This window comes from Haplochromis burtoni, unplaced genomic scaffold (genome assembly GCF_018398535.1).
Source record: "Haplochromis burtoni strain Fernald_Lab_line unplaced genomic scaffold, NCSU_Asbu1 Contig_33, whole genome shotgun sequence".
Lineage (NCBI taxonomy): Eukaryota > Metazoa > Chordata > Actinopteri > Cichliformes > Cichlidae > Haplochromis > Haplochromis burtoni.
This window is the reverse complement of record NW_024582394.1, coordinates 2,454,604-2,474,260: the sequence shown is the minus strand read 5'-3', so window position 1 is coordinate 2,474,260 and position 19,657 is coordinate 2,454,604. Positions and strand designations below refer to the sequence as shown.

Genomic DNA, 19,657 nt, shown 5'->3' with positions numbered 1-19,657 from the left:
ACTGGCCCCGCCTCCTTTACTGTGAGCGCAGCAGGAGACAGCTGCCAAATACTGACCCCGCCTTGCAGACAGCTGTAGACTAGCAGAGACAGCTTAAAACGCATCTGTGGCTGATTTCTTTATCTACTTATAACAGTAATAATCCAGTGTCAAGTATGTATTATATATAGTGTGTGTGTATATATATATATATAATCATATATATATATATATTTATATAATCATATATATATAAATATATATATATGAAATAGGTGCAGCGATTTACGCACAAATGTGTAAACGTAAAATTAAGTACAGTATGTAAGGCAAAAACACACTTGGGCTTATTTCTCTTTAGGAGGCACCTTGCTAGCGCAAAAACATTTTATTTGTGGCAAACTATGTTATGTTTCACTTTTTTTGTATAACCAAATGTGTTTTTACAACATTCTGCTAGTAACAAAGTGACTAAAAATAGATTTCAAATTTGGTTTTGGCAATATTACACTATTGTGCAAGACTGGTTTTTCCCCTGAGTTGTGTGGCTTTTTTATACTTGAATGGCTTCACAAACAGTAGAAAATGTAAAAAATGCTCTGGTACAAGGAATGGACTGAAAATTAAAGAAAAAGCAGCCAATGTCTAAAGAAAAATTGTGAAATAATTTCAGAAAGCCTGGAGAACTGCTGCTCACTTTAAAATATTACATGGAAGTCTGGCTCCTTGGAAGCAAAAGAAAGGAGTGGCAAGAGACTTTTGCACAGTGCTGTAAGTTCAGTCTAATAATCTCTTTTTTATATTTTAGAAATAATAAAGTACTATTGCTATTGTATGCTTAATAATGCAAAGATTCTTTTATTATTACTTGCATGTTAGATATGTGTTTGTTTTGTTTGTTTTTTCTCTTCCAGTGTACATTGCTTCTTACAAATAAAACTAATGAATAAATGTATAAACTAAAACCTTTAACTACATATACCCCTTTGTTCATATGCTGGCAGAATAATAAACCTGAGCCTTTACAACAAAGTCCACCCCATAAACTATATGTGTAACAATTGTAACCTTAAGGTCCACAAGTGTGCTTTTTTTCTCTCGAGCTTTTATCTTCAATTTGCTGCCTTTCGTGTCAGATAGAGTTTGTGCAGTTACATAAAGATAGTTGCAAGTTAATTAATCATTAAATGAATAGTTTATGTGCCTAAAAATAAAACACTGAAGTAATAGAGATAACATATGCTGTTATGAAAACGTAACCACTTTTAGAGATTTGTTAAAGTGAATAAAAGAGCATTACACGTATTTGATATCCAGCCTGCCTATACTGCACATAGTGACATGATAAATAAATGTACTATATTAGTTATGCATTATATTACTTAACATAAATGTATTTTATGTATAAATACAGTGGAGCAAAGTCACTTTCAGGATATTAAATGTGACTGAATGGGTATTTACCGCCACCTGGTGGAATAAGTTGTAAGAAAAAAAGGTTTCTTTGCTGTTTCAGTTGAACTACGATTCAATAATTCAATTAAATGAATTAAATACAAACACAAGCTGACACAAGCTCTATAGACACTCTATAGACACTTTATTGCTGTGTTTATTGTTTAACAATCTAAGGAAGGTCTAACAGTGAGCTTGGCGGGCTTCAAACACACACCCTCCAAGAATCTGTTACCAAAACAAGATTTAAATAGCAAAAAACAGCTATAATGCAGTAATACAATATACATGATGCTATAAAGTCTTAAGATGAATTTATTCTTTATTCTCAGTAACGTATAGGCTATATGTTTCCACTTCCAAAATGCTTCTTTACATATATATATATGGGTGTGTGATACAACATACATAGTTATTGTGAAATAAGATTTTATCTATATATATATATATATATATATATATATATATATATGTATATATATCAATATTAGTGTATATTATATGTGTGATGTGATATGATGATGTGATGTGTGTGTGTACATATATATATATAGTAGTATGTATGTATATATAATATATATATATATATATATATATATATATATATAGATATATACAATATATATATATATATATATATAATATATATATATATATACACATATACATACATACATACATATACATACATACATATATACATATATACATATACATATATACATATAATATAATATATATATTATATATAATAGTATATATATATATAAATATATTATATATACATATATAATTGTAATCAGACTCATTGTAATTCAGACTCCAGGAAGATTCAGCCAAATCGTCCCTAGCAAAGCAATTACTTTTCCAATCGCTTTCTAACATCAAAATAACACAAACTCCATCATAAAGACAATTCTGATAGCAGCCAACATTTCCTCCATCATATATATATATATATATATATATCATTATATATATATATATATATATATATAATATATACTATATATATAACTATATATATATATATAAAATATATATTATATATAATATATATATATATATATAAAATCATACAACAAAAAGAAGACATACAAAAGAAACTTTTTTCTATGTAACCAAATCTTGCTATAGTTCATTCTTTTGTGCCACTGAGCTTCCTTATTGTCCATAAACTAATAAAAAACACACCAGTAAGCCAGACTATTTCACTGGGCAGAGTTTGAAACTATTGATAATGTCACTGTAATTTCCTTTTGCTTTACTGTTGTAGGTGCAGTAAAGCCCAGAGCACATTTTACTTCTGTCTGACAAATATTTCCTAAAATTATTCTAATTATTATTATTTTACATTTTCAGCAGGGGTTAAAGAGTTTCAATAGGTTTTAAAATCAAGATGCTGTCTACTCGTGCTATCGCAGGCCTGCCTCATCTTTTTAAGGATGCCACGATATGTAGGTCAGTTAAAAAAATATTTCAACCAGTGTGAAAATATGGAAACATATAGTCATTCGTCATAAACAGCTAGGATTCTTATATTCTTAGTGTACTTACTAATGACCTATTTGGACAATTTCCAATAAACAGACTGTAGCAGTGATGGCACAGATGACCTGTTTGATTTTTTTAATATTTATTGAATGTGCACTCTGCAGGTTAAGTATGAGAACAGTTTGCAAAAAAAATTGATTCAGTTGTCCCTCTGAAGATGAATTTTTATTAAGAGCTGAATTAAACACACTCACACATGCTACACACACACACACACACACACACACACACACACACACACACACACACACACACACACACACACACACACACACGACACGACTCGGACCTCCATATCGTCTAATAAAAACAAACTTGACAAAAAATCACCACACTGACTGACTCTCCTCTACAGATACAGAGAATCTAATTTATGGAGAACCTTTATCCCATTATTTCAACTGCGCCCTTGTAGCCAAACCTTATACGCTGATTATATAAATATACCTGTCATACTGAATAGGATACGGAAAAGTGGAAACTGCAATGATTAAACACCAATACACTGTATTTTTAAGAGACATATTTGCCTTTCCTCAGAATTTCTTTTTCTTGCACATTTTTCACCAAAGCCAAAACAAAACAGAAGCCCCTTTGAATAACAACCATACAACTGTTTGAACACAGATGGCGTTGTCCACAATTTGACAAATATAACTACAGTGGCAAAGACTGGAGTGGTGAGTTACTGTAACTACACTGATGGCCAACTAAAGCGAGCCCACCAGCCTATGTACAAATTGTAGATATCTCTTGATGCGCTTGACAGATCTCAGGCAGAAGAAGTAGAAGTACAGCTTCAATGCAGATTACATCTTGTACTTCACAAATGTAGTCCTGGTGGAGTTGGTGTCCTTTGTTTGTCTCACACGATCCTTGTGTTGAGAGCGACGGTGTTATGCTTCATACACCCTGTGGAAAACAAACATATATCTCTTACGAGATTTGCTCCTTTGGTTGCAAACAATGTAGGTTTTTTTTCAGCCTCCTAAAAAAGGTGTCTCTGTTTGAGTAGCGATCAAATGTTTACATGTAGTATGAACATGACTTTAATGCTTCTGTAACCAACAGTGTCCCTTAGAAATGCTGTTTTTGAAAAAATACGTCCAGAGGACTTTTGTCTAAGACCTGACTCTGACCTCTGAAGTTAAAAAGACTAGTTTTAACAAAACAAATCAATAAAGCATCACATCTTTATTGATAGTCACTGGATATGGTTTCAGCCCGGAGTCAGGGATAAAACTTGAAAAACTTTATGTGCATATGTTTATGAGTGGTTTATGCATTGCTTCTTAATGAAATGACAAAGAAGATATAACATGGTAATAATAATGGTGATAATGCTTTATTAGGTACGCCTGTTTAGGTGATTGTTAATGCATATCTAATAATATCTAATCAGCCAATCACATGGCAACAATTCACTGAATTTAGGCATGTAGACATGTCCAAAATAACCTTATAATGCTCAAACTGAGCATTAAAATGGGGAAGATGATTGTTAGTGCTGGTGCGGGCGGTTTAACTATCTCAGAAACTGCTGATCTACTGGGATTTTCCCACAAAACCATCTCAGGGTCTATAGAGGCTAATCCAAAGGGAAACATTCAGTAATAGTTCTCTGGGAAATACTGGCTTGTCAGAAAAGAATAGCCTGACTGCTTTTAGATGATAGCAATGCGGAAGTAAGTCAAATAACCATTAGTTACATCACATGTTGTTTGTGAAGTTTTGTAAACATTTGACAATATATATAAGTTATGGAGCTGTGCGATATTGTAAATACATGAAATGTTCTTTAGATTCTTACTTTTATTTACTTTAACAAATCTCTAAAAGGGGTTAAGTTTCCATAACAGCATATGTTATCTCTGTTACGTCAGTGTTTTATGTTTAGGTATATAAACTGGTACATTTATGTAACTGCACAAACTCTATCTCCCATGAAAGGCAGCAAATTGGACATAAAAGCTAAAAAAACAGTACACTTGTGGACCTTAACTGTTACACCGACAGTTTATGGGTTTGACTAAGCTAACTCTGTCTGACTTACGTGTTTATATAATTTTTTCTCATGTGAACCTGATAGATGACCACTAGATGTCAGTAGAATGCAGATCACGCTCAACTTAATTCTGTTTTGTTACGCCTACCAATGCAAGAGTAAAATCCTTGCTATGGTGGCCTCAATAGGACAAACAATTCTAGCTGCTGTTTATCTGTAGTGAGTGTAGGCTGTCATTCTGCTTTCACCTCAGCTGACAACATGGATCTAACATTTTTGGACTGGGACTCTTAGCGACACTTTGTCTCTGATAAACAGAAGGAAGTGTGATTTTCAGGGCGCTCGAGCCTAACATTAGCTGGCATAATGTTAACTTATACCCAGCTGCTGTTGTTTTTTTTAGTCAGGTTGTTATCATCTGTCCAGGGATGGGAGGGTCACATGTCTACTCTGCTACCATAAGTAAATGTGACAGTATTTGGAATAAATAAATGTGTTCATGCACGGTTTCGTTCAGATACTGGAAGAGGATGACATTTTATCTAGTTTTGCTGAAATATATAATTACACATTAAATAACCTAACAACACGACTGACTGTACTTTTAACTAACATCACCTGATTTTTATTTATTTATTTATTTTTTGGTGTTAGGCTATTACCTGTGCTTGTCCTTCCAGATGCGGAACCATTTGACCAGGTTCTTAGTGCTCTGAAGTTTGGGATGAAGACAGTACTCCTGCCCCTTGAACCGAGACACATTCTCCATTGTCACACTGAGAACAGGAGCCGAGAAGAAGCAAAGGTTAAATACTGATTTTAAAAAACACAAAACATGACATGTAGGTTTTCCAGTCTGTATCAAGTACACATGTACTCTTGAACACTCTTATTTATTCCTATAAAAATTAAAAAAGATTTTTAAAATGTGCAAAAAGTTATTTTTGCACATGTGGCTGCCAGCTATTCAGTAAGATCGCTTTTAACATTTCAATGACTACATCACTTATGAAAAAAATAATATAGTGGCCCTAAAGGCCAAGCACTTACCGGAATCTGACTGCTATCATATCATGACAACAAAAATGGCTAGTGAGTAAAATAAGAACATTTCACAATGAAAGTTTTCAGTTTGACTTGGAGGGTTAAGTTCAGCTTAAGAACTCAAGGCACAACTTCATTGGAGTAAAAACACTGTTGTGAGCAAGTCAAACCATCTGAAAGCCAGTCTGAGTCTGCTGAATAGAGACTGGTTAAGGAGTAAGACATCTGACATGTTTTTGCCCCAAATTTTAGTGGCTAGTCTAAGCTGCCTCCAATAACATTTCCACAGCTGAATGCCCTCCGAATTCAAAAGATCCGCTTGCACAGCTTTGCCAGCTTTTTTGGCAATGAAGCAATATTATGGAGCTGCCACTTAAAAATGTGACATCTAAGCTCATTGAATCAGTTCATCTGTCTGTTGTGCTCTGCTTTTGGCAACGACAGAGACAGACTGCCTGTATGTGGCGTATTCAGATGAAAGAAGCGAGCGTGGTAAATATAAAAAAACAAAAGACCCACCATGCTAGGGGGCCTCACTATCCAGTGACACACTCAAAGGCTCAGCAAACCATGAATGCTAAATGACTTGACTGCAAAGGAACTTGACTTTTGATTCGAAGGCTGTATTCAGTGGTTATAAAGATTAGATTAAAGAGTTTTGCCTCTATTTTCCTGCCCATTTGGGTTGTCCCTTTGTTTCACAATTGATGCCTTAGTTAGATAGCTCTGTGTTCTTTCTTTTGGAAGAACTGAGTTCTGAGTGTGTTTGATGGATAGAACATGAAACTTCCTGTGTATATTGCATTTAACCTAATTACCGTGATCGTTTGAGCTTTGGTTCCGACTCATTATCATTCACCTAGGTAGCTGAAGCACAGCCACTGACTGAAAACTTCCGTGAGTTATAAGGACATTAGAAAAAGGAAGGTGAAGATGAATGAAGTCCAGGGAAAAGACAGAAAATTGAGAGGACAGGTAGGAATAGGGAGATGGTATATGGGGCTCCTAGGTTGTGCATGTTTGTGGTTAGGAGTGGCTGCTGAGAATGCCAAACTAAGCGCTGTAAGCCAAACGACCAAAGTGGGGACTTTCTTGCTCATTTCTCTCCCACTCTCTTTCTTTCTGTTGCTTTCCGGAGCCTGCTGAGACTCATTTTTCACCAGGCACTAACGGCTGGTGGGCCCCATCTCATGCTAATAGAGCAACCTTGAATGATGACTGTGTGGCGCGTAACACCCTCACAGAAAAACAGACCTGTGAGGTGATGCAGACCAAATACAATATAATGCTTCTGACAGGTTTGTTCTTTTGGAATGCACACACAATTTATTTCTTGACTGACTTGATGTGTGACTATACATCATCCCTCCGCTTTGCAGCTGTATTCCTCCGCCAGCCAGTTACGTTGCAGTTCATGTATAAAATATGTAAGGTAGGAGTCATGAATTCAAATAGCCCTTTTCAGCCTTTATCATGAGTGATGACTTTTACAGAGTGTTAAATTTATTAGTATTTACAGTGTAAAGTCTTGAGTTAAGCCCCAAAATGTTTTTTGTGAGGTTAGAGTGACTATAACCTCTGACCCTGAAAATGTAATCAGCTAAGCTAACATTTGGCTCAATTTTTAAGAAATTCCGTTAAGGCGTTCAAGAGCACATCACATTCATAAAAATATAACGTTCGCATAGATGGAGACAACATCTAACAGCTATTTTGTAACTATTCAGCACTTGAAAGGTGAAATTTTCAAATGAAATTTGAAACACTGATTAACACACTAAAATTTTCAAATATTATAATTTCTTTGCTGTACTCAACAACAACCGATTACCATAAAGTACTCATTTCGGAAGGGCATCTGTAACAAGATTAGGACATTAATGAATGATTTTAATAGTATAAATGTACTTGGAGCTTAAATAAATTATTAATGATAAAACAAAAACGGAACAACAGCAAACTTAAAACTTAATAATCAATTTTACTTAATTAAAATTGCTATAAAAGCAGCAAATTGTGAGATAAGAGGACCTAGTTTTCTGTTTAAAATCAATTGATATGATAAACTGACTTAAATGGTTGGATATTATCTCAAACCTTTTGTAAAAAGTAGAATACACTTTGAGCATAAAAATCTGTCCACACATCACACAGCCTGTGTGCTCTGTGTTATATTGTAATGTGGCAGCAGGTGGCAGCAGAGATTGTGCATTGAACACCAAGCAGAGTCCCAGGAGGCTGACATAACATCCCCATCTGCTGTGCCTTCATTTAGCTTTGAAGCAAAAACTTAAAAAAAAGAAACGCACACAGCGTTTTATAGTTTTTTATTGGCTTGTGTGGGGCTTCATTCACATCAACTGAAATCATGTAGTACAGACTGTACGCATAATATGAATGTATTTATAAATTTCAGGTGAGAGTGTCTGTCTTAAAGCGCTACAGGTTACTTCTTTTGAAATATAATTCATAGGAGAAGAATCAGTTCATGGTGCATTCCTCAGTAGCTCAAAATGAGCATATTAGCTGTATGTGTGCTTGAACTTTGACCTGAAAGGTTAAATGTCTGATGGCAGAGAGAGGCAGAAAGATCAAGCACTGATTTGTGATTCAGCCCATTTTTTATTGTTTAAGTACAAATAGTCTTTTGAACACACAAGCATTACATTATTCTTACATTAACTAGACTTTAATAGATTAATAGATAGATTAATGGACTGCATCATTATGTGATGCTTACATCTCACACTGCCCATGATGTCTGAATTTACAAATAAAAGTCTGGAAATGTTCATGCTTGAGTAATTGAACATTGTGGAATGTTCTGGAAATCGCTGCTTTCTTCATCCCCTCCTTTTCAGGTAATAAATCATCCCCACCTCCTGTCTACAGGGAGTAATTAAATTATCAGTTTATCACGCTGCAAATCTTTCAGAGTGTTTTAGGCACCAACGAAAGGGTGTTCTCAAAATGTGAGCGCGGCAGCTGAATATGTTTACAGTATGTTGGAGTATCATTATGCTTCAGGAACGGCTTTAAATATGCTGGTAATCTGCTAATTGTATGATTTGTATTCAAAGCATGTGCAGAGTACACGCTGGAAGAAAAAGGGGATGAATAACCAGAGGAAAGGGGGAAAAACAGGTAAGCAGGTAGGAAAATGTCAAGGGATTAAGCAAAAAGAAGAATGTAAAGCAGGAATAAGAACTGAGGAAAAAAGCAGAGAGAGAAACGAGAAAATGCAGAAATGACATCTGGAGAGTGACACATTGAAAGAGAATCAGAGTCTGACTCACAATATCATCTTCTCCTGGCAGAACGGGTGTTTGGGTTTGATCTCCAGCTTCTGTACATCCTTGTATCGGATCTTGGGCCCTTTTCTGGTGCACCTGCACTTGTAAGCTGTTGAGAAATATAATGCACACATTGCACTGCTAAGACACAAATCTAATAAACTTGTCATGCAAGCTCAATTACTTCCAGTCAGACTGACAGGTATTTAACTGACAGGGAAGTTAATTCTTTGCGATCTGACGGCAAACTGGCGTGGAATCACAACGAAGTATTCCCGCTTTATCTTTGAATTATAATTCAAATGACAAGTGGGTGTTATCTGTTTCTATATTTATATCTGGCAACACACAGCTGAAATTCCATGCTTTTACTTAAGTCACAGTCAAAGGCACATTAAAATAGAAATATAATTTGGCATGCAGTTAGACCCCTTTTTATATTAAGCACGACTAAAATGGAAACATCTGTGTAGAGAGGAAATTGGCTTGAATTCCACACTGTACGAGTTTTATGCTATTGCTGATTGTTCACTGCACATCAGCAAAATTAAACATGCTGCATTTATCCCGTTAAGCTCAGACGATGCATGGGTTCCTAAAGGTCTTACTGCCTTGCACGAAGAACTTGAGACTTCAGCTATCCTGTATTTATCTCACTATCATGTTGCTTCTCTATCAGACACTAATTTTATAAAATTCCTGCACTACAAGCACTAAGGGAGAGTCTATGCACCTCTTTAATTAAAGCTACATGTCATCTTACTTCTGAAGCATACATATATATTTAATAATGTCTGTCCATCATCTTCTGATCAACTTAAAATGATGCCTGTTCAGGGCAAGTTTTCTAGCTGTAGTAGTGAATATATTACACAGAGGAAATTCGTTTTGCTGGGCTGTATATTTGTGATGGGAGGTGATGACCTGGATAGTCCAAGGTTTCCCTCATCCATCATCTGCTATCTGTCCAGACCGCCAGGCACTAAATCTGTCACAAGCCCCCACAGTGGAGCGCGACTGAGCACCAACATATCAGACAACAAAGGCCAATAAAAATGGGCAAACACTGGTGTTACTATATTGTCAAAGGCAAACAGCTTCACCACTTTACACACTGAACTGAAAGAGATGCCCGTTAAACCTGTTCTCAAATGATGTACATGTTTACTTTCATATCTATATGGTGGGAAAGACGTTATACAAAAAGTCAGTTTCCATCAGAATATAATAATGCTCCTGGCAAATACAGACAAAGTTTTCCCATAAAGTTTGACAGCTGCAGACACGAAAGGAGAATGAAACTATGATACAGAAAGAAAAATGCATTTCAAATAATTATGTAAAAACTAAAATTGGAATATTTTACTGTTAATTTAGTTACATATGGGTGGCTTCGCTTGTCTTGCCAGACGCTGTATGTCCCAGAGGGCTGTTCAGGGTGCAAGGACGCTTGCCAACATAAGGCTCATCATAACAGCAGATTTCTTACACCAGAGTGGTATTCATTATTACAGTTCAGCTCCAAGATCTCAGTGTTTATGGATACTAGGAAACAAACAAAGTGCCTAATTGAGTGCACACTACTGCTAACACACTGTTTATGCCGACCTAAATTCATTTTTGGAGCACAGGCATGCAAGCAAACGCACCACTGAGTCCCTTCAGCAAAGTTGACTTCAGCTGTTGACTCTGGTTTCAAACAAACTCTGCACAGCATGAGTTGATTCCTCAATCTTTCCTTTCACGAACACAACACAACACACCAGGCGTTTGCTTTCACCTCCCACCTATTTTCCACCTACCGATAATTGTTCAGTTATCACAGCTTACGCGCCGCACAGCCCATTTTGAAAAAATGACAAACTTTAACTAAGATAAACAGGAAAAAAGTGTTTACCTTCTGCGCTCAGGCAGCATAAGGCCACCACTAACAAAAGCAGCACCGTCGTGCACCCACGCATGTCTTCACAAGTCCAAAAAGATTTAAAAAAAAAAAAGAAGTTCCTCAAAACCCGAGCCTTGCAAAGCAGTAAATACTGAAATATCAACAAAAAGTCTTTCGATATGTAGATAGCATCCACTACTGGGAGGCAGACGTGAAGAGCAATGGGGATTTCAGCTTTTTGGGGTCCCTTTGGAGCACTGATTGTGCAACTCCGTCTGTGCGTCCCGAGCGCTTGGATGAATCTCCAACCACTCGTTTAGGTCTCTCTCTCCCCCTCGCTTGCTGTGGAGAGGCAGCAGCTCTTTTAAAAGCTGCCCGCTATCCCATTCTCATTAATATGCACGACCAGACAGCGAATCAAACACTTGTTGTGTCCTGCGAGGGAGAAGTGGAGAACGTGGAAAGGGAGGGAGGGCAGGAAAAAAAACAAAAATGCACGTATTGTTCACCAAAATCTGGAAGGATGACGTCTGCTGGTCTGTTCGTCTCTTGTCCTGATTTCAGGCTGACAGACAGAAAACTTGGTGGGATGAAGAAAAACGCCACAATGACAGCAACAACAGAGCCAAGACAAAGGAAAAGTTCCTCCTCGCTGACAGGACAGTGAAATTGAAGGCTGACGTGTACGAAAATACGTTACCCAACACACATTGTGGGTCAGTGAAGGCAACATTTAAGGATCAGAGACTTAAATTGAAGAAAAAAAAATCCGTGTTGTTGGCTAAAAACTGACCGGTAAAAATCACATGTTTAAGAATATATATGCTCAAGAGATTCAATTCATTTGCTGATAGAAGACTGTGAACTTTTTTTAAGCATACACGCACATTGAAATCGTGGAGTATATTATTTTTCTCATTATTTTTTCCTCAATCAGATATAACCTATAACATAATAAATATTGATCAGTTTAGAGAAAACATTAAAAAAGCTGGATTTCCCTCGCCTGACGTCAGCATCTAGAAAGAAAACTGGACTGATTCGTTTCAAAAGCCATTGTCACGAAAACGTAATGAAAGTCTTACAACCTCATGTCTGATCACATTTGTCACTTTCTAAAAGTCAAATTATTTTCTGTCCTTCTTGCGTTTTTTTGGATGTCACTCAGTGAAATTCAAAGCTGATATTGTTTCTGTGAATGCTTTTTGGGCTTATTCTGTTCCCTGCATATGAATAAATGCACTCATTGTATCTGGGGATGCCATCAGGCTGAACCTTTGGCCTGTAAGAGATAGCCCTGAGAAGAAGGTCTGACCCCTCCCACCTGGAACACTCTAACCACAGGATTAAACCACATTCATCACCATCCAGCGTAATAAGATTTGTGTGTGTGTGCGTGTTTCCCAGACTCACTTCCCACTTGTGCTTGTGCTCACCTCTTTGCCCCTTGCACCGATGCAATCAGATTCTGTCATAACTCAAACCAGCAGCCATGAACTGTCTGTCCGCACGATGTACCTGTGTGCGTGCATTTGTTCATGTCTGCATGACCATATTTGTGGGTGTGTATCTACACGAGTTCTCGCAGCATGTACATCTGTCGCATGCTGCAGGATTACACGCGCGCACCGCCAAAACAGTGTGCAAATCAGCTGTGAACCTGTCTTAATGTTACCACCGTTTCTTCTTTGTTCCCTTCACGAACAGCAGCGGGACAAGATGCCAGCTATCATTTTCAGTGGACTGTGACAGATTAGGATGTACGTGACCCCTACAGGGCATTGCAGCTGTGTGAATCTATCCCGTTTTTTGATCTCAGGATGAAAGACAATGGTCAGCTGTCTGTTTCAGTCTTCAGCTGTAATGACTGAAAATAACTTGGACATGAGTTGTCTTCATCCATTAGATCATTTTAGCTACAAGAAAGAAAGAAAGGAAGTGAAGGCAGCAGTTAAAAATACAGGAGGACTTTAGCCAAACTGAATCTGTCTTTAAAAGAAAATAACATCATTTGTCAGCCTTAATAAGCTGATGTTGATGATGCTTTGGAGAAACATTTTTTGAAGTTTAGCTAATGATTACTAACCAGAACATAATTAAAAACACTGACAATATATCAACATTTGATCTTTGTATTCACATAAAATGAACACTGGCAGCATTGGCAGTGAAGCAGAGAGCATAGTAATAGAAAATGTAATTAGTGGACCAAATTTTCCACAGATGCTACATAGCAGTTGGCTCAAAAAAACAAAACAAAAACAGTAATAAACTATGGAAAGCCTTCAAGCAGTTGTTGCCAGCCTTTCTTCTGTCTGGTGTAGCTCCACAGCAATATCAGAAGAACGCTACATAGCACATCCACATCAGTGCAATTCACACTCTAAACAGAAAAGCCCCAGCTGGACACCGTTGCTGTTAAATTAGTTTTTTTTAAAAAAGACTAAATTTGTGAAAAAAACCCCTCCCATAATAATTCAACATTTATATGTTGTATTTCTTCTCATGATCGCATCAACTGTTTTCTTTAAGACAGCCAAAAAAATCATGTGTCATTTTAGAAGTAAACACTTCATATTCTGACATTTGTTTTCAGAGTAGAGAAAACTTTTCTTCACTTGATCAAGTAAGACAGCTGTTTTCTGAAAGTGGCTGTCAAAATCCTCCAGCTTCACTTCCTGCCTGCAGCTGTGGCCCTCTCTTCAGTTCTTTGGACTGGACTGAAGGACCACATGTATTTACACAGAGCTGTACTGCTTGCTAGATTGTAAACATTTGTCTGTGATACTAAGTTGCACTGTGTCCATTGGCGTTTAATGAACCTGGCAGCGCTGTAAATGCAGAGCTAATCCGCAGGAAAACTGTAAAGTTTTACCCCAAGATTAAACATAGCAGAAGGTGGATATAGTGTAGAAGCTGTTTAGATTGGAATGATATGTAGTTAAAGAGGGAGAGGGAGAGAAAGAGGTAGACAGAGACACAGACACAGAATATGTTTATGTTGTTGGGAGCTGAGTGTCTCAGTTAAATGCAGGCTTCTGTCTGTAACCAAAAAGCACAGAAACTTTTCAGGTTCAGCACATCTGCCTGTGTATCAGCTGTTAAGCTCTACAGCTGTTTAAAAACTTGGGAACATGTGTTTTAAACTGTACAGGGTGTTTTTTTTAGTTTGCTGTCATCCTATCACACTACAAATGAGGTAATAAGCTGTTGTGCTTGTTATAGAATGGTGGACATGTACCTGTATAACTGTGGGGAGAGTTTCACTCATATTGCAATAAGTCTGATCAGTTCCTGATGAGAGCTGGGCTCCACCAGGGCTGCTTTTTGTCACCGATTCGATACATAACTTTTATGCACAGAGATTTTAGGCTCAGCCAAGCAGCTGAAGATTTCTGGTCTTGTGGCCTCAGGATCATCTCTCTGCTTTTGATGATGTGGTTCTTGTGGCTTCATCAGCAGGTGTCCTCCAGCTCACTGTGGGGTGGTTTGCAGGCAAGCAAGAAGCAGTAGGAATGAAAGCTGTCAGGTCCGTGTCTCAGGGCATGCTTCTCAGCTGGAAAAAGATGGAAGGCCCCTCTGGGTCATCTATGGCCATGAGGTGTGGGTAGTGACCGAAAGAATGAGATCACAGATACAAGCTTCGCCTGAAGGGTTGGACTCTCCCTTAGGCCTCGATTTTTCTCTCAGGTTTATGAACATGCTGGTTAATGAACAAATGAGAGCGTGTATCTGTTTTTGATAGAAATGTGAAAACATACATCTCTTTTACTACTATATGAAAAGCACATTCTTGCTGTTTCAGGCACAAAACAATCTGGTAGATTTCTCCTTAATTGCATAACAAAAAAAAGAATGCATCATAGCTGTGAAAAGTGGTACTTTTATTGGTTATTAATAATCTCTGTCTTAAAAGGGAGTTTTTCCTTCCCATTGTTGCCAAGTGTTTGCTCAAACTGGGTTCCATGATTGTTTATAATATAGGGTCTTAACCTTACAATACAAAGCACCATGAGGAGACTGTGATTTGGCGCTATAAAAAAATAAAATGTAACTGAATGAAAATACTGTTCCAAGTGAAAAAATTCCCCTGATCTTTGATAAATAAAGGATTATCTTCTAATCTTTACCTGAAGGGATCAAGTTGCATCCAACTGGCTGCTCAGTGTCCACATGGCAGCCAGTCATGTGAATGTGTATGAAAAATTTCACATTATCCTTTGGAGTAAAACAACCACAGCAACAAAACAAATGAATGTAAAGCGCAGTCCATTCACCGACTGTCTCCTTAATATAATGTGGAAGTCATAAGTGAATCTCGATCTGCACTCTTTGAGGCTTGACCTAAAATAGCCCGAGCTTATTCAATAACTCTAACACTGCAGACATTTCCAAAACATTCTCAAACTGAATTATTGCTTTTGTAGAGTTTGTCCTTCCTAATACAGTCCTAAGCTTAAGTGAATTTTATGAATAGCTTATGCTTCAATGACATAAAATGACCTGCTGAGACATGAAAAAGAACAGAGGCAAGACAAGCACACCATCTGTTTCAGGTTGTTTGAATTTGCATGGCTTTTACAAGAGAAGCCTTCCACGAATATAAAAGTCTGTAAATTCTTTTAGGGGCTGGGAGAGCATCTAGCAGGTGTGTACTGTCTTTCCATAAAAGTGCATTTGGGATTGCTTAAATTAATGTCACTTGGCACATAAACAGACTAGGCCATTAGTGCATAGCAGAGAGACAGAAAGACTGCTCATCTGTTTTGACATATTTCTGCAGAGAAGTATGTGAGTACTGCAGTGAAATCTTTCGCCTGAAGCCACAATGGTGAGGGTACGTGAGAGGTCACAGTGGGAGTAAGTATTTTAGTGGAAATTCTGTATCACAAAGACAGACAAAGAAAAATAGAACTTGAAAGGATGAAAAAATTATCTGACAGTAATAATGCAAATTTGGTGTGTAGGCTAAATATGTACTGAGGTCCCCAGTGACAGGAATGGTAGGTGAGTGGGAAAATTCAACCAAACTGTCATGCACTTGCTCGAACTTCTATTCAATTCACCATGGAAAAATCACATGTTCTTTCCCAGGACATGTCCTATTATGAGGTATTTAATGACACTGGCCATGGCTTATGTTGGTGTTACATCATATCAAGGTCAGTTCTAAAACATCACTCACAAGTGAATGTCTCTATTTAAAAACAAGCAAACAAACAAAAAACTCATGCTGTGATATTATAGTATATCAGAAATCTGTTCACTATTTTTATTACAAATTATATCAGTAAGGAAGCTGACTAAATATTAACTGATAATTTATGGCAAAGGGGTGGGATTAAATAAGTGTATACTTCTTCCCACTCCCTTTCAACATGTAAATTAATCAGAATGTTTTTTTGTATGTAATTTGTATAGTATTTTTTTCTCTCTTATTTTCTTTTCTAAATGTACTTGTATATTGTTCACATGTTGAAATAAATTACCAATCAATCAATCAATCAATTGTACTTACATGGGTCACAGACATTTCATTTCCTGATATTCTGCCCGGTCTTAAGGATGTATATAGACATATTTTGCCCCCCCCCCCATTTTTTTTGTTTTTACAAACATGACATTGAATTTAATGCATTTTAGTTAGCAGATTTTTTTTCCATCTTGCACCACCTATATTTTTGACACTCCTCAGAGTAGAGATGTTGCCATAGCAACCAAAAAAATCACGGGCAATATAAAAGATGGATTTAGCTACCGTGTTAACCATTGGTATCTGAAGTCCTGTTTTGAAGCCTCCACATGGGCATTTTCGCTGTCACCATCTTTCTGTTTTAAAACTGATTTTGCATCTGACTGTGAATCTTCATGCTCACCGGTCAACATAATATGACCAAGATTTAATTTTATAAATCTTGGTCATATTATGTTGACCGGTGAGCATGAAGATTATTTATTATTATTTATTTTTTTTTTCAAATTAGTGACAGAGTCCATAAACTTGATAGTAAAGTGCTTACAGAGTTCAAGTCAGCAGGCCATTTTCCTATAGACTTCTATGGAACCAGATGTCACAGGTATCACCCCCTTGTGGCCATTAAAAATAATGCAAATATTTGCAAGTTGGCTTCACATTTAACAGCTACGTCCATCCTTATTTTTTTTTATATTGTACTAATTATACTGATAATATACTGATTATATAATACTATACTGATTACTTTTACAAAAACAAAACAAAAATACAACTGATATGTAAAAGCAATCCATCCAGCCAGGGCTGATTATCTGGGTCTGGATAGCAATTCTTACATGCCCAAAACATCATGCAAGACTTTAACTGTCTCTGGCGTCAGGGGCAAAATGACCAATGCCATAGCTAACCTTTCTATTAAAAATGTACATTGACATAGATACACAGATACAAAAGCAGAGCAATTAAAAATTGCGGGAATGTAAACCCCCCCCCCCAAAAAAAAACCCAAGCAAAAATCAATTACATTTTGAAGCTATTTTGAAAACTGCAATGTGATATTTCTCCTCTAGCCAGTAAAAATTAAAACCTATATGCTGAATTGCAATATCTCTACGTAACCAGTACAAAACAAAGTGACATCAAATCTAGACTTTCAGATCAAAGTTAGATTTTACACCAATCATAACCCAGTTTTATAGCCTGTGATCTCAGCCTTTATAGATTCAGTCTGGAACTCCACTTGATCAAGTTTAACAAAATGCTTGGCTCAAGATGTTTATGTCTCCATGGGTCCATGCTTGAGGGATCCACAGCAAATTTAAACCCAGTAATTAGGCTTCAGCAATACTTTATTTTTGGTCGCAAAATCCCCTTTTCCTGTTTGACCAACACATGTTTCAGTAAATCACATTTGTACGCCACTACTCAAGTCAATGAGTTTGTGTACATGTTCAATGTCTATACCTGACAGCCATCAGCTGTAAAGTCAGATTTCTAACTAGGGAAAACCTACTTTCATTCACTCACATGCAGTCATAACAAATGGAGGAGGCTACCGCTGGGTAATGTGATTTGGTATTTCTAACACAGTCATTATAAACCCCAAGCACTAATAATTCATCTCTTGGCTTGCAGCTTCAAACTTGTCCAGGCTTGATGTTTTCCAGGTTTCTGTCATAACTGTGTAAACTTCCAACAAAAACAGATAAATAAATCTAAGGAACAAATCATAAACCCCTAGATAAAATAAAAACAGAAAAATGATTTATCCTGAGTGAGGCAGCAGGGTTATATTTCATTGAGTGGACAAAGCTCAGCCTTCATAAACCAGAGTAAGCTGAATCTGTAGTTCTAATGTGATATAATCACAGGAACTGAAACTAGGTTTAAGTACAGTATCTTAGCGGTCTAACAAATAAATCCAGTCTCAGTGGGAGACTGAGTTAAACAGATAAACAAGAAGAAGATAAATATATTCATACCAATTATATTCTCCCCAAATATAGCAATATGACTTTGCTGCTTTAAAATACAAAACAAACAACAACAAAAATAATTAAAGCTAATTGTAGATGTAGTTCACCCCACCTCCCCACTTGCTTTTCCTGCTGAGGCAGGAATATATTCCTTAGTATGGCTCAAGATCAAAAATTGCAGCATCCTATAATCTCCATTATGCAACTCTGTAACACTTTTAGATACAAAATATCTTGTTTTCTCTTCCCCCCTCTTTTTTTCCAATTTGTAAACCAGGTTTTCTGTTAAAATGGATATTAATAAAGTCTAACCTCATTCTCTCCTAATCTCTGGCTCATAGACACCTGTTCTCACAGTGCTGCCACTGACAACTGAAGTAATCATGCATAAAATCTGCAGAATTTCTCCTCGAATCTAAGCCACGGTAATGATTAATCTTAGCGCAACCAGCCTTGGTGTGATGATATAATATAAATCTGAAGGTCTAATCTTGTAAAACAACTCAATGCAAAGTGTAATTATACACCGTCAGTACCGATATGAATGTGACAGGATTGCAGCCAAAGGAGAAAATACAATCAGTGTTTGCGAAAATGTCCAGTCCACAAAAAACCATCATGACTCATCTTAAAGTTGGAACTAAACTCGACTTTACATCAAGCGAAGGGAGCATGAAACTTTACTTCATCGTGTTACCAAACAGTGTATCTGCCTTATTTGGTTCTGCTGACAGTGTCGCCTCACTGTCTACCCTCCTGTGTTGAGAAACAGGCAGTCTGGGTCTAAAGACAAGCAAATTGTCTGAAACAATAACTTCTCTGCTGACAACATGTTATTTAACCTATAAGAATCTGAAATCCTTGGATACCTCAGAGCTGAAAATATCTGAGGACTTCGAACCTACCTGAAAAATTTACACAAAAACCTGTACCCAAATTAAAGGTGTAAAATAACAAATGACTCATAGATTATTGAAATGGATCTAATTC

The 19,657-nt window shown here is 36.8% G+C and overlaps 1 protein-coding gene across 1 annotated transcript; it reads right to left on the bottom strand.

The window, feature by feature from the left end:
* Positions 1-3,851: 3,851 nt before the first annotated feature.
* cxcl14 (chemokine (C-X-C motif) ligand 14) lies at positions 3,852-11,833 on the bottom strand. Its single transcript, XM_005919431.3, has 4 exons — positions 11,228-11,833; positions 9,334-9,439; positions 5,656-5,769; positions 3,852-3,900 (listed from the first exon to the last, which is right to left on the bottom strand). Exons 1-4 carry the CDS (start codon positions 11,289-11,291, stop codon positions 3,885-3,887), a joined length of 300 nt encoding a protein of 99 aa, XP_005919493.1. The 5' UTR covers positions 11,292-11,833; the 3' UTR covers positions 3,852-3,884.
* Between the last annotated feature and the right edge of the window lie 7,824 nt (positions 11,834-19,657).

What these genes read in the sequence shown, in the direction of transcription:
- cxcl14 (XM_005919431.3), bottom strand. Translation starts at nt 11,291, where the DNA reads ATGCGTGGGTGCACGACGGTGCTGCTTTTGTTAGTGGTGGCCTTATGC. An exon ending in ATGCTGCCTGAGCGCAGAAG is followed by an intron (nt 9,440 to 11,227) that starts GTAAACACTTTT and finishes ATTTCTCAACAG; the next exon opens with CTTACAAGTGCAGGTGCACC. An exon ending in TGCCAGGAGAAGATGATATT is followed by an intron (nt 5,770 to 9,333) that starts GTGAGTCAGACT and finishes TCCTGTTCTCAG; the next exon opens with TGTGACAATGGAGAATGTGT.